Below are 15,534 nucleotides of genomic sequence, written 5' to 3'. Positions count from 1 at the left end.
TCATTTTGTTATATCCTGCTTTTTTTATTCAATCAATCCCACTTCCACTTCCACTTCCATTATATATACATATAGTTATCTAGTCATATATATGTTTTAATATAGTTTCATTTCATACCCCGTATAAAATTTTAGTGCTGCCAAAAAAAACATTTTTCTTTTTCTGGCTCACTCAAATCTTGGCTCTAAAATTAATTTACCCATGGGAATATCAGAATGACCTTTACCAAAGGCAAATACTGAATTACCTAATACTAAAGTTTCCATAACTCGACCTTTAAACTTCATACCATTATAAGCCGTCAATTTATTTTTAAAATAAGTTTCGTGATTCTTAATCTCATATTCATCATTAGGATCAAAAATTAATAAATCAGCATCATACCCAATCGAGATCTTTCCCTTACAATGACTTAATCCAACTTGTTTAGCAGTATTTATCGAACACCATTTATTAATCTCAGTCATAGTGATGGGTGGGGATAATTTTAATCCTTCAGTATATAAAATCGGTAATCCAAATCCAACAGATGAAATCCCACCCCAAGCTTCAAAGAAATCCCCTTTTTCTAATCCTTTTAATTCAGGCGTACATGGTGAATGATCTGATACAACCGTAGTTATAATATCATTTCGTAATGCTCTCCATAATAATTTCTTATTCTCTTCTGTACGGATTGGTGGACAACATTTAAAATGAGTTGAACAATTACTGATTTTTTCAGCATATAATGATAAATAATGAAAACAAGTTTCTGCCGTGATAGGTAATCCTTTAGCTTTAGCAGCTCTGATTAAAGGTACAGCTTCATGAGTAGCTAAATGAACAATATGTAACGGGACAGTAGGGATTTTAGTTGAACAATTGATTATTTCAGCAATAGCAGTAGTTTCAAAATTATCGGGTCTTGAAGCTAAAAATGATGCATAAGAAGTAGCATCAATATGAGCCAATGGTTCATCTGATTCTTCTTCCATAGCTTGAATAAACGGAGATTCATGTTCATAAACATCATCTAATTCCTTATGATAATGATGATTGGCCATTTTGGCATATTTACCAAAGGTAGGTTCGACGGTAGCTAATAAAGGAGATTTGGCTAATGCTAAAGCTTGTTCATCAGATAATACTGAATGATCAATTGATCCAGCATGATTATGAGGTAAATGACAATTCTCATGTTCTTCATGATGAGATGCGAAATCAGATGATAATAATTGAACTACTGGTTTAGGAGCTCGATTTATAAATGATGCTGACATACCTAAATTAAAATCTTCAATATCCTTCGATAATTTAATTAACCCATTTTGACTATTATTCTTTGAGATTGGTTGAGAATTAGTAGGAGTTGGATCATCATCTTCATCATCTTCTTCTTGTAAATAAAATTTCTTATCTTCAGCTAATTTTTGATGATTTTCATGAGGTTGCATCTCAGCATGAAACATCAAGATCGTTTTTTTATCTTTAACTTGATTCATAGCTTTTAAAATATATGTTGGATCAATAGCAGGGAATTCATCAACTCCACTTTCAATCATAAATCCTTTAAAACCACGTACTCCCATTGAAATCAATGGATTTAAATGTAATAAATTATCAGGCACTAATCCACCCCAAAATCCGACATTAACCCAAGTTTGACCCTTAGCAGCATCAATCTTTAAATTAAAATTGGCAATAGTAGTAGTAGGGGGTATAGCATTTAACGGCATATCAATCACCGTAGTGACTCCACCAGCGGCAGCAGCTTGAGTACCAGTTGCAAATCCTTCCCATTCAGTTCTACCGGGTTCATTAAGATGAACATGAGCATCAACTAATCCCGGCATAATAATTAAAGGACTTACATCTCTATAATCATTAGGTAAGACGTTATATAATTTTAGTATGGGATCATCATGGGGTATGATTTTATGTGACTCGAGATAAAGAATCTTACCTGATTCAATGGAGAATATTATGGTGGCAGGGATTAAATCTTCATTGATCAATACGTGTGTTGATGATAAGGCACGAGACATATTGTACGTATATGTGTGATTATTTGATAATGGATCAATGAAAGAATGAAACACAGGAATGAACCAATGAGATATAAGACCAGAAGAAGAAGAAGAAGAGTTATGAATCTTCAAATCAGAAATTGAAAAATCCCAGTAGTGGTGACAGTCAGAGAAGTTTTAAAATGGTTGGCGATTCCGGCGGGAAATTTACAGCGGGCCTTCACAGACTTATCTTATCAGAAAAATTAGAGACAATGGAGATTCAATTTTTAGCAGCCTACGAAATCTTATTACTGTGAAATTTATAAACACTTAATATATGAATCCTGTAACACATAACTACCACTATTGTTATATGGGGTAGATAAGATCAGATTAGTAGATACCATTATTCGATTCACATTGATAATTTGTATATAGAAGTTGGTGTAAATTAAGGTCCTTTATAATTCGGACAAATCCGAATTAAATTCTTGGTTTTGAGCGCGAATTTGACTGGTTGTAAATTGGATCAGATTCATCTTAGAGTACACAAAGATTATAACTAGAGTTATTAACAACGGTCAAGCGTTTTACGGTTGTTATGACATTGAGTTGATGTGTAGAATGAATGTTTAATTGTTTGTTGCCCGATATACTGCCAGTTAAAAAATTTACAGTATAAGTATGTAGGGCTGCAAAAAAATTGCTTAAATATTTTTATTTATTACGTTTATGTATAACTTATTTTCTTATTTAAAAAGTTATCAATTGTTTACCTTGCTTTGAATTAATCACTGCTTCTTGATATAACTCATGTAAAGGTTTATCACCATTTGGATCGAATTTAGTTTGTAAAGAAGGAGCATCAATTAATTTTTCATCTTCATACCATTCCACAATTTGATTTAAAGTTTCCACTTTTAATTCTGGATTTTGTTTTAATAATTGGGTAACCCAAAATCCTGCACTAGTAATATTTTTAAAAATATGTAATGAAGTTGGTAAAATCACTGGTTGAAATGACATTCCACCGTAGGTTAACATTAATCCATTATTAGCTAATTTTCTAGCTACACCAGTTGAATTTTTCCCTCCTACACAATTAAGGGCTAATTTAATTTCACCTCCAGTTTCTTTAGTCCATCCTTTAATAGTTGGACCAAATTCTTTTGAACCATTTTCTTCTTCAGTTATAACTTTTGTGGCTCCTAATGAAGTTAATTCATCTTTTAATTCTTGTAAATTGGGTCTATCTCTGATCACTGAAAGAGAATTAAATCCTAATAATTTTGAAATTTGAATAGCATATTTCCCCACGGCGGAATTTCCCCCATTTTGAATAAACCAATCTTTACCTGGGATTAATTTAACATAATGAGTTAACATAAGTAAAGCAGTTGGAGGATTGACGGAAATAGTAGCCCCTTGATTAATAGTTAATCCAGTAGATTTCCCATTTGCTTTTGATTGAGATGGATTTGGAATTTTAAGAAATTCAGAATCATTAGCTAAAGCATGAGTTCTCCAAGTACCGAAATTAACTTGAGCTGGAATAGCCCAATCTCCAATGGAAAAATCAGTAACTTTAGATCCAACTTTAATAATTTCAAATAATCCTTCATTACCACATGGAGCACTTGCTTCAACAGTACCGAAATTAGTAGTTTTCTCAGGTTTAGAAGGATAAACTCCTTGGATTTGATTTATATCAGATGGATTCACTGGTGCAGCTAAAGTCTTGACGATTATTTCATTATCCCCAATATGAGAATCATCAATTTCATAACTATGAGTAGACAATACATCTGCTGGTTCTCCATGTTGAGAATATACGACGATTTGAGATGTAAGCATTCTTTTATTAATTAATAATGATCTCCGGGTATTATTGTGAATTGAGTGTTTAAGTAAAGTAGAAAACATTGACTAATGAATTGATATATGAGTTTTAAAGATCTGACTTGATTATAAAAGTTTCTTCACTATCAATTGAATAATGTGGGGGTGGGGGGGTTGTAAATTCGGAGTGTCTAGAAATTGTTTGTTTGAAAATTAATTGGTTAAAGCAATTTTGGTTTTTGAGGCACGACAATTGTTTTTAGTTAGTCAAGTTTAGTGCTTGGTATTTATCAGGATTGTTTTCTATGTTTCCAATGGTATCTATGATGGTCTATATATATGTAAATGATGTTCAATTTAACTTGATACTTCAATGGATGACAAATGAACGATGAATGTTAACTTTTCATTAACCGGTTTGGTTATGATTTGTAAGTGGGGAGTGGTAGTACACACTATTTTTTTTTCCATGGGTAATAATTTATTTATACCGGCTATCAACGACAACGATATGTCCAGATTACAATGAATAGAGGTTGCAAATTCCTAAATACCAGTTTCGGACTATTACTAAACGAGACAGTTAACATTAAAGCCTAATAATGAGATAGTTTACTTACAATTACAGTTTATGAATCGAAAACTTCATCTCGCGTATACTATATGTATAAAATAATATCTAATCTAGTAATATAATCTAATCTGATTTTTCTTTAGTTTCACTTGATTCTTCTTCTTTAGATTCAGTCTTCTCTTGTTCTAATCTTTGTTTCTTTTGTAATAATTTCAATTTAGTATTTTGATAAGTACCTAAGATAAAATAAATTACATTAAAGAATACCACCCATAATTCAGGAGGAACGAATTTTTGAGCCACGATTAATGAAAAGAATGAAGTTACTAATGAAGATTTTAACACAGTTGGATATCCTTTCTTTAATCCTAACTTAACAATATATAAAATCTTACTTAATTCTTTTGAAATTGAAGTATCTTTACATGATGATGGGAATTGATAATTATTAATAAGGGAAATCCATGAAGTATAACAAGCAGCTAATAACGGAGTAACAGTTGATAATGAAGTTAAAATCTTTAAAATTGATTGAATTCCCGATAATTTACCAACGAATAATTTTTTATTAATGATTTCATATAAATAATGAGCAATTGGTGTAGCAATAAAACTACCATAAATAATCATTGTGATTAATTTTGGAGTAAAGAAATGTTTAACTTTATAATCTTTAAAGATCACTTGTTCTTGTAATTCATCAGTTATAATCGATGAAAGGATTTCATTTAAAGCAGCAAAACTTCCAGCTGTAACTGCTTTAGTGAATAAAGGATATTTTGATAATGAAATTAAGTATTGAGTATTTAAACTCTTTAAGGTACTAACCGATGGCATTGGATTAGTTTGAATGACAAATTAAATATGATATGAAGAATACTAACAACCACTTGAATCAACAACAATTTATCAACCCAGTTAAATCAAACTTTCAATGTTACACTATATATATATATATATATATATATTTAAGATATATTTAGGATATACAAATTGGAGTTAATCGAAAGCGCGACACAAAAGTGAGGGGGTAAATTTCTTCGGATATATTAGACTAATTAGGATATTTCAATAATCACATTTAACTCTCAGTGTTTAATTTATGAAAGTACCATGTTTGACTGGTTAGATAGAATTATGACAAGATGCTATAAACATGGTCTGATACAATAAACTAAAATGAACCAATGAAAAACAAACTACGTACCATAGTTTAAACGCGTCTTTTACAATCTATATCCATAAAAAGACAGATATGTACGAAGCATCCCACAGGAACAAACAAAGAAATATAATAGCAACTCTCCCAAACTATGTGTAAGGCCGTGAATTGGGGTAGAGGATAAAGATTTTATGAAAAGTTTTAAATTCTACAGCTGTGGAGATTGCCGAGCGATGATTTCCAAAAAAAGTTATCGGAAATACTAATTTACTAACCCAAAAAATCATTGATCTAGATCTACATTAAATTTAGTTTAGGATTGGTTCCTTTTGGCTAGGAAATGATCTGTCCATAATGATGATAACTTTTATTTAAATCTATCAGGTTATAATTATATACAATATTACATCTTGGGTTACCTCAGTATCTAGCGCTTATCCAAATTAGGTATGTCTTGCCGTTTTGAATTGAATTTCGAGTCACGTGCATATTGGTGCGTGACTCACCTTTCAGTTTAGAATGTTTTGCAATCATAACTGCAAATTATATATATGTAACTCTACTCATGACATGTTTAGTGTAAATGTTTAAGTATATGTATAATGTCAATCAAAGTATCTCGACTAGTCTAAAAAATGTCATTGTACGGAAAAAAAAACAATAGGGACTCAAATTAAGCAACTATAACAGCATAACTTATTTCTGCACTTTTCTATTATACAGACTGAAACCAGATAAAGAAAAACTTTCAGAACGCTATTTTATCTAACTTGTAGATATTCTTATTTCATTTTCTTAGGCTATCTGCTAACTATGTTAGAAGATTTAATCAGGCTTAAATACGTTGAAAATTTTATAAATGATTTGATCAATGGATATAGTTTCGATATTTCAAAACAGGATGATGTGGTTAGGAAATATTATGCCTCAGAGGAATTAATATTAATTTATATAAGACAAGATACTGATGAAGTGAGGAATCGTATAGACTCCATCAATAAACTTTTGAATCCTAGAAAACGCATCAAAGATCGTACCAAAGTTGTACTTATGTTTAATAGATTGATCAGATTTGATGTCTTTGAACCACTTAATTTCAATGCAAGACACTTGAATATCGTAATGCCTAAATTTGAAATATATTTAGAAACAAGGTCTCGGCACTTCCCAAAAGTTTATAGAAAACTAGTACTTTCAGCCTTCTTTGCCATGGTTAATCTCTCTCTCAGTCCAAAGAATTTATGGAGATCAAGTAAAGCACTTCAAGCAACACATATTTTACAGAAAATTACTCATTTAAAAGATTCAGAATCGAGAGTCGTTAGTTACGAAAGTAGTGTTTTTCAAAATTACTTAAACCCACCAAACTATGATTTCTGGATGTCATGCAACTCGGATATTGTTTTAGGAATTGACTCTGAATGGAAATCAGGCAGAAATCATATTTATGAAACTTTTGGCCTTTTTCAACCCAAAATTTATGATATGAAAGAACTTTCTCTTTCTATAATCTTCACCTTACAAAAGTATAAATTTGTTACTGATGAGTTTTGGTTCAAGAATGTTGTTGGAAAAGGATCAAGTTTAAAATGTTTATATGATAATATTTGGTCAAGATGTGAAACGTATTTAAAAGAATTCATAGGTTGCAAATTGAAGGAGAAATCTCCTATATTTAAGTTTAATATTGGATCAGAAGAAATTTGGTTAATGACAAATTATACTATAACTTCAAAAAACGGTAAATACATTCCCCTAAAATTGAATAGAGATTTAAAGAATATGTATGAAGCCTTCAAATTATCAAGTTCGAATAATCCCCTGTGTGAATTCCAAAGACTACCGTTTATACATTTATTCACACAAATTTTCATCGAAAGTTTGGGATGTAATAGTCTGACTGCATTTATCACCGATGGTAGAACAATTATATACATAAAGTTCATCCCTAAAATTTGTGTTAAAAATGTAAGGTCAGACTATTGGGAAAATAGAATCATTCCTTGTGAAATATTTGAAGTACAACTGAACAAAGATTTTATTAATTGTGTAATAGATGGTATGTACAATTCAACAGAAGGGGCATCATTTCAAAAGTCAGCATTAGACCTTTGTACTCAAAAATCGTTAATAGATTATTATTATAGGATTTTGCAACAGGTTTTAATAAGTTTATCTTTCGAGCTCTCCAAATCAAAAAATGACGATGAAAAATTTGAAATGAAACTTGCAATGGATATCAGAGATGTTATTAGTAAACAATATTTAACGACAATTCTGATGATCAAACTTTGTTACGGTGACCGATTCATTAATCGATCAATAGAAAATATTCTTGAAACATTCACAGTAGTAGAAATATTTGGAAATGGTTTAAGGTATCATGATAATGGGACTGTCTTACGAGTAAAGTCGAAAGATGGAGATCACTATATTTTCAAAATATATGATCCAGTCTTCTCTAGATCCATCATTCGACACAATTTTCGATTCCATGAATCAGTACAAGATAGTATGACATCTTTTATAAACGAGTGTTGTGCATATTATCATTTGGAAGAACTAAACTTTGTCCCTAAAGTATTTCAAGTTGGTGTTTTGACTAGCAAGTCGGATTTTGTAATGAAAGAGTTAAATATTGATAAGATGAATTCAAAGGGATTTTATATACTTATGGAATATATTCCAGCCAAAAGACTCCTGATGCAATTATACCGAGATGTATATTCTCAACTTCTTAAACTGAAATTGGAACTCGTTCATGGCTTGGGAATTAGTCATGGTGATATTCTTTGGAAGAACATTTTAATTAAAGATGAAGATAACAGCGAGGAACCTGAAATCTTTTTTATTGATTTTGGAAATTGTAGAATATCTGATTCAAAGCTACAATTTTCAAGATTTACTTCGAAACCAAAGTTATTTAAATCAAGTGTTGTGGAAGATTCGAATTTACTTAAAAGATTGATAACTGCTTTAGGAGGTGTAATTTCTTAGTCAACATTTTCTCAATTTGCGATCATGTTGCTCCTACTGCAATTGTCATCATCGGTGTCCTAGTTTTCGCTTGGAAAGGTGAAACTGAGGATGAATATCTTTTTCAGGATACGCAGGGTTAAATTTAATCTTCTATGATAATGGTGTAGATTTACCATAAGAGATATTCTATAATGCTTAATTAATGAAATTACCATTGGCATTGATCTTGAAATTTAAAGGGATGTACGTTATAAATTACAATCTCCATAGTTGATGGTTCTGTTTTTAAAAAGTTATGGAAAATGTATGATATTAAAGTAGCTACTGATAATATATTTCATGGTAAAGCGGAAGTCTCAGATAAATAATGCGCTAAGGCTCTTCGAGAATTGGCTATTAAAGTCATTAGAGTCTGTCTATTAATTATTCAAAACTTGGATACCCAGATTGCCGAATTGATCCATTGAAAGAAGTTTCTATTACCTAACTTTTCGTCACTACTATTAGTCGTAGAGATGTTACTAGTATTCATTTTGACCAAATACTTGAAGAAACTATTGCTTTTGAAATTGGTTATCCTGTTATTGAAATTGTTATTGAGTGGACAAAATCCAATACTTTCTTCTGTAGTTAATATTAAATCCCAATTGATAGATATTTGACATGAATATGATCTTCACCTTATCTGATAAAGAGATTTAAAATGCGATGTTGTGATTTAACACTTGTTTTACAGTGATTATTCTCCAATCAATTTGTATACGCTTTATTTAAAGCTACTAAAGAAATACTACTTACTTGGTTAAATTAGCTACAATCGTCCATTTTATTAATTTTTTACCAAAACTTTTAGAGAAAACTGTGGTGAATTATCTTTTGGGTCGGTCAAATGTAAGATCAATCACTTCAATTAAAGATCAGACTGAATTCATTTATTGTGAAAGATCCTTTCATAGTTTACTAATACCAATGTTGTTCAAGACTCCTCCTTTATTATCAACATCTTTTTCTAGATATTTTTTAATATTTTGTCTGATTATGTGCTTCATTTTCTGTTTTATTCTTGTTTCAAGTTTTATAAAAAGAAATATTTTGTAGATATTTTTTTGCAGAGTTTGTATACGCACTCAAAACATAAAGCTTTAATATATTATTTCGCAACATATTGCCTTCAACAGAATGTGCTAACCTAAATATTGAGATAATAATATAGGCATACCAATTCTAAAGATAATGAAAAACCTGAAATTAAAACTGCAAATCCTCTAATATTTCTATATTGAACATATTGCCTTTATACATTTAGTTTAACCTACTATATACCGACAACTTTATTTGGTTTCAATTTAACATTGAAATACTATTGCAAGTATGATAATGAGCAATCTATTGGAATTCTTTTGTAGACAATATCGCAAATGTTATTGAGCTCCAGAAAAATTGAAAAATTATAGATCACGTGTAAATTTATATGTGATTTTCTTTCGCTTTAAGTGTTTACAAAATATCATGATGATTCATTAGTCATTATGATTCAACCAGACGTTAAAGGTTAAATCGATGACCTAAGCGGTATTCTAATGTTTGCGTTGTTTGTATTGTATTTTGTTTATCCTTACTTTCTGAGTATACCATAGGATTGAAAGTACGAAGTCAGAATTTGTATAATGCACACTACAGTTTCTAATTCTTGGGGGTATTGGTTCATACTTGAAAATTATAAGTAGACATAGATGAACTTGAATTTTGATCTTTCTCCCTTTACCACATCCATATTGATGTCTTGAATCCAATATTGATATCTAACACATTAAGCTATTAGGCAAGATTCGGAAGAAAAGTAGAAAACGATGAGTATACACACAGGCACAAGGTTTAAGACAAAGAGGTTGATAATAATAATTACGAACGAAATGTTGAGCAAAATTATAAATTAAACCTAGTAGATCTCGATCGATCCAGGTGGTTACTAATAAAAGTTTAAAATATTGTAATTTATTATTAATTGATTGATTGGTGAAGATACAAAAATAATACGAGAAGAGGAGTCCAAGTTGGAGTTAGAGACAATTAATTGAATCCCCCTTAAGTTTACCACCAAAAAGTATAATGAATCAATAGCTTAAAATAATAATCAATCGTAACAATTAAAAGAGAACATTACCCCAAACACTCCACATCCACGCATACAAAGTAATTATTAATGTAGATGTACCCCAATCAGACTTAAATGATTTGGGTTCCATTTTGCACCATAGTTCAACCGGCTCGAAATAAAAAAGGCAAACGGAAAGACATGCGCACTATAAAAATTTATCCGGAGAAATTAATGGTAAAACAGTATAAATAAATTTAAAACTATATTATTCCTGATTATATAAACTTTATAAATTTTATAACTATATCGGTGAAACAGTACATTAGTTTTTAATTAAGTGTGATTTAGTGTTGCCCATATTTTTTTCAAACTTACTGGTTTGATTTGTTCCTTTTGAGTTGTTTCTTTTTACTCCAGTTTTCTCCGTAATTAAGGGAAATTAAATCGGGGTACAGATTGTTGATTGACTTCTATGACAGACAATTCAGGTAAGTTTTGACGTGGAGGTGGATTAATTAATTCGAAGATTGATTATTATTTTTATTTTTGGTGTAGAAGAAGAAGAATTCGACCTGACATTAAATTATTTTTTTGTCTGATCTGAAAGGCTTGTATCAATATTTTTGTTTTTTGTCTGATTTCTTTATTTTCAATTCATCAATTACAGTTTGTATTGTCATAGTCTATACCGCCTTTGACTTGTATCGTTCGACACATATGGTTGTATATAGTTGTAACGACAAGATCCAACAAATTTGAATCTACATGTTTAATCGCAAAAAGAGGAGTAAACCAAGAATTTTTAGTTGCAATAAAAATTAAATCTTTTGGAATGGGTCTTTTTCACAACTAGATTTGATGTCTTCATAGTCGGGTTTATTTTGTATCAAAAATTTTCCAGAATACCTAGAAAATCATAGAATACTGGTTAATACCACTATCCGACTTGTATCTACATCTTAAATACTTCGTGTCACGTAAATGTTGTGTTCTATTTCTACCATTTTACCCGCCGCCCTTTAATATGTTATCTTTTTCTTTTTCAAAAGAGAGCGCAAAAACAAAAAAATGTCTGACAAAAATTGATTCAAAAAAATAAAAGTACAGTTCTACCGACAAAATTTTATTAGGGCTCACACGAAAGTTAGGGTTATTTGATTAACAAGTTCAGAAAGATTATCACAGTAGATTGGAACCATGGCTTGATAATTTCTTACTCTGCATAAAGTTAAATTTTACAAGAAACGCTTTCTAATGATGGGGTCAAATCTTTATTAATTGGAGTGATTCACCAATAGTATTGGAGAAAGATAGCGCCATGTATTCTGTTATCTCCAATTGACAACATAAAAACTATTAAAGTAAATCTCAAGTTGTTTAGGTTAAGGTACAATACATAAAAGTCCACGCTAATCGTTTAATACTGCGTCGGATAACATTAGTTGATGTTTACTTACAACGTCATTGCATTAATTATCATTTACAGTTGACGATTGCAAGTCACACTTTTTATTCAACTTTTATGACCTTGAAAGATTACCACCTTAGCCTTATAGCAAACTTCCAAAACAGTGCAAGAGTAAGGGTAAAATTTGTAGAAAGTGTTAAAAAAGAGCGAGGAATATATTACGTCATATTGCGCTCCTAAAAAAAAAAAAAGTTAAAGAGGCAAACTTAATTACTAATTAAATAATGTATACTTATAACTGGTCATTTTGTATAAGAATTACTGGATTGTTATACTGACTGGTGGATCTTATCGTAAACAAATCTATTTGTTCAATGACGTTGCCGTAGTTTCAATTAATCAATGAATGAAATCGAATGAATTGAGAATGGAAAAATATTACAAGTACCAAATGCGTGAGCGCGTTTATAATGGTTAATTATTGTTGCTATTTGCCATATTAAACAATAAAAAATAGGTAAGGATTAACAAAGGTTTTAAGAAACTATTATTAAATAAGCTTTATTACTGAGGACGATAAATATACCTTTATGGAAATGTAACTTTGGTACCTTAATTTTGCATTATAATGTCTGTCTTTTCTTTCTTTTGTAAGACAATTGTTGTTGTATTTTACTCCATATACTTTGATAAGGAAATAGTCATTCAAATGTTGACCCATACTTTTTTGAAGGAGGAGAATTTTAACATATACTCTTTGATACCTATTTGTTACATTACACTTTAACTAAATGTGGGATAAGATAACCATTAAACTTCCCAATCTTTCATGTGTTCTTTCCTACTTTGAACATTAAATTATTAGTTCGGAGAGAGGGGAATCATATACATATTCAAGTTGTTGAACCATTCCAATCCCATCAAAAAGTATAGTATTTCCATTTGATCAAAAACAAACCTCTTCACTACCACATCACGAAAGCCTTTGTTATACATCACATCTCCATCTTTTGGTATAGTTTTCCCGGAACCTAAAGCCATTATTGTCTTAATTATCAAAGGTGGGGTATCTCCAACCAATTTTTGTCTGACAGAACATAATTTTTGTATGGAAGAAATGGACGAACGCTGCATAACCTTGCCTACATACAGGACCAGACACTTTTTTATTTTTTAATTTCTTTTTTTATTTATTTATTCCATAATTCTAAAAGTATGGGGGAAAGATTACATTGTATGTGTGGAGGAAGGGTATTTCAAAACCTTTTGGAATAAAAAGAAACGTCTATAAAAGCAACCTAATTCCCTCTTGTAAACATGAAGAATTAGTTTAAGATCCTTATATATATATTAACTCAATCATTTATTGAATATAACTTTAATTATAAGCCAAATTTTTCATTCGTTTGAAAGATTTATAAAGACACATTCATTTTTTAAATAACTGAAAAATATATTCAAGAGATAGACGTTTACATTATGAGTATTGATAACGAAAAGGCAGATATCGTTGCCGATGAAGGATTATTTGAACATAGTTCATCCTCGAGCATTGGTGATAGAAAACATAAAAATCAATCTGATTTAGAATCATTACATTCCAAAGTTGCTGAACCAGGTAATGGTGAAAAAGGTAATATTTTATCTCAATATTCCGAAAAGCAAGTTATGCAAATGGGTAGAAATTATGCTTCTAAACATGACTTAGATGTTGAATTATTTGCTAAAGCTGCTGCTGTTGCAAGAGCTCCAACTGAATTTAATTCAATGCCATTTTTAACTGAAGAAGAAAAAGTTGGTTTAAATATGGAAGCTACTCATAAATGGCATATTCCAAGTAAATTAATTGCAGTTATTGCTTTAGGTTCTATGGCTGCTGCTGTCCAAGGTATGGATGAATCTGTTATTAATGGAGCTACTTTATTTTATCCAAAAGCTTTTGGTGTTACAGAAATGAAGAATTCTGATTTGATTGAAGGGTTAGTTAATAGTGCTCCTTATCTTTGTTGTGGGGTTATTTCTTGTTGGTTATCTGATTTTTTTAATAGCAGACTTGGTAGAAAATGGACTATTTTCTGGACTTGTTGTATTTCAGCTGTGACTTGTATTTGGCAAGGGTTTACTAATACTTGGTACCATTTATTCATTGCCAGATTTATGTTAGGTTTTGGTATTGGTATTAAATCTGCTACTGTTCCAGCTTATGCTGCTGAATGTACTCCAAAACATATTAGAGGTTCTTTAGTCATGTTATGGCAATTTTTCACTGCCGTTGGTATTATGTTTGGTTATGTTTTTACTTTAGCTTTCTATTATGTTCCTAAGTATTCATTTGGAACTGGATTGAATTGGAGATTAATGCTTGGTTCTGCTTGTATTCCTGCTATTTTTGTTTTAGCTCAAATTCCATTTGTTCCAGAATCTCCAAGATGGTTAATGGGTAAAGAAAGACACGTTGATGCCTTTGAGTCTTTGAAACAATTACGTAAAGAAGAAATTGCTGCTGCTAGAGATTGCTTCTATCAATACGTTTTATTACAAGAAGAAGGTTCTTATAAAATCCCAACTTGGAAAAGAGCTATTGAATTATTCAGTATTAGAAGAAATAGAAATGGTGCTCTTGGTGCTTGGATTGTTATGTTCATGCAACAATTCTGTGGTATTAACGTTATTGCTTATTATTCATCATCAATCTTTATTCAATCTGGTTTCTCTGAAGTCTCATCTTTAATTGCATCATGGGGTTTTGGTATGATCAATTTCACTTTTGCTATTCCTGCCTTCTTAACTATTGATAAATATGGTAGAAGAACTTTATTATTAATTACATTTCCATTAATGGCTATTTTCTTATTAGTGGCAGGTTTTGGTTTCCTTATTGATGAAGATTCTAATCCAAAAGGTAGATTAGGTATGATTATCATGGGTATTTATTTATTTTCATGTGTTTATTCATCAGGTGAAGGTCCAGTTCCATTCACTTATTCAGCAGAAGCTTTCCCATTATATATCAGAGATATTGGTATGAGTTGGGCTACTGCCACTTGTTGGTTCTTTAATTTCATCTTAGCTTTCACTTGGCCAAGATTAGTGAATGCTTTCAGTTCTACTGGTGCTTTTGGTTTCTATGCCGCTTGGAATATTGTTGGTTTCTTCTTAGTTCTTTGGTTCTTACCAGAAACTAAAGGTTTAACTTTAGAAGAATTAGATGAAGTGTTTGCTGTATCTGCCATGAAACATGCAAAATATCAAACTCAAAGTCTTTGGAATTCTATTCAAAGATATGTTTTACGTCGTAATATTCCAGAATTACCACCATTATATGATCATCAAAGATTAGCCATTACTAATCCAGAATGGAATGAAAAGACTGAAGTCTCTCACATTGAATAGGCTTGATTGTTTTTAAAAATAAAAAAATAAAATAATGAAGACCACATATATATATTCAGGAATATGTTATCATGATCTCTATTAATAAT

General features: G+C 30.6%; 5 protein-coding genes across 5 annotated transcripts; 2 read left to right on the top strand and 3 right to left on the bottom strand. All coding sequences in view use genetic code 12, as the record gives it.

Moving 5' to 3' along the window:
- Positions 1-168: 168 nt before the first annotated feature.
- Positions 169-2,028, bottom strand: DAL1 (allantoinase; the record flags this gene model as incomplete). The annotated part of the gene is made up of 1 exon (XM_064904812.1): positions 169-2,028. The coding sequence occupies one exon, from the start codon at positions 2,026-2,028 to the stop codon at positions 169-171; it is 1,860 nt and encodes a 619-aa protein (XP_064763740.1).
- A 717-nt stretch (positions 2,029-2,745) lies between these two features.
- On the bottom strand, positions 2,746-3,846 carry ETR1 (Etr1p; the record flags this gene model as incomplete). Its single annotated transcript, XM_064907397.1, has 1 exon — positions 2,746-3,846. One exon carries the CDS (start codon positions 3,844-3,846, stop codon positions 2,746-2,748), a length of 1,101 nt encoding a protein of 366 aa, XP_064763739.1.
- A 682-nt stretch (positions 3,847-4,528) lies between these two features.
- DFJ63DRAFT_311740 (uncharacterized protein) lies at positions 4,529-5,242 on the bottom strand (the record flags this gene model as incomplete). Its single annotated transcript, XM_064905827.1, has 1 exon — positions 4,529-5,242. The coding sequence occupies one exon, from the start codon at positions 5,240-5,242 to the stop codon at positions 4,529-4,531; it is 714 nt and encodes a 237-aa protein (XP_064763738.1).
- A 1,138-nt stretch (positions 5,243-6,380) lies between these two features.
- DFJ63DRAFT_334002 (uncharacterized protein) lies at positions 6,381-8,914 on the top strand (the record flags this gene model as incomplete). The annotated part of the gene is made up of 2 exons (XM_064907952.1): positions 6,381-8,550; positions 8,817-8,914. 2 exons carry the CDS (start codon positions 6,381-6,383, stop codon positions 8,912-8,914), a joined length of 2,268 nt encoding a protein of 755 aa, XP_064763737.1.
- Positions 8,915-13,531: 4,617 nt separating this feature from the next.
- Positions 13,532-15,445, top strand: HGT19 (Hgt19p; the record flags this gene model as incomplete). Its single annotated transcript, XM_064904875.1, has 1 exon — positions 13,532-15,445. The coding sequence occupies one exon, from the start codon at positions 13,532-13,534 to the stop codon at positions 15,443-15,445; it is 1,914 nt and encodes a 637-aa protein (XP_064763736.1).
- Between the last annotated feature and the right edge of the window lie 89 nt (positions 15,446-15,534).

Source organism: Scheffersomyces coipomensis, assembly GCF_036884675.1.
Source record: "Scheffersomyces coipomensis strain NRRL Y-17651 chromosome Unknown DFJ63scaffold_2, whole genome shotgun sequence".
NCBI lineage: Eukaryota > Fungi > Ascomycota > Pichiomycetes > Serinales > Debaryomycetaceae > Scheffersomyces > Scheffersomyces coipomensis.
Note: the sequence above shows the minus strand (reverse complement) of the source record. Positions and strands in the feature narration are given on the sequence as shown.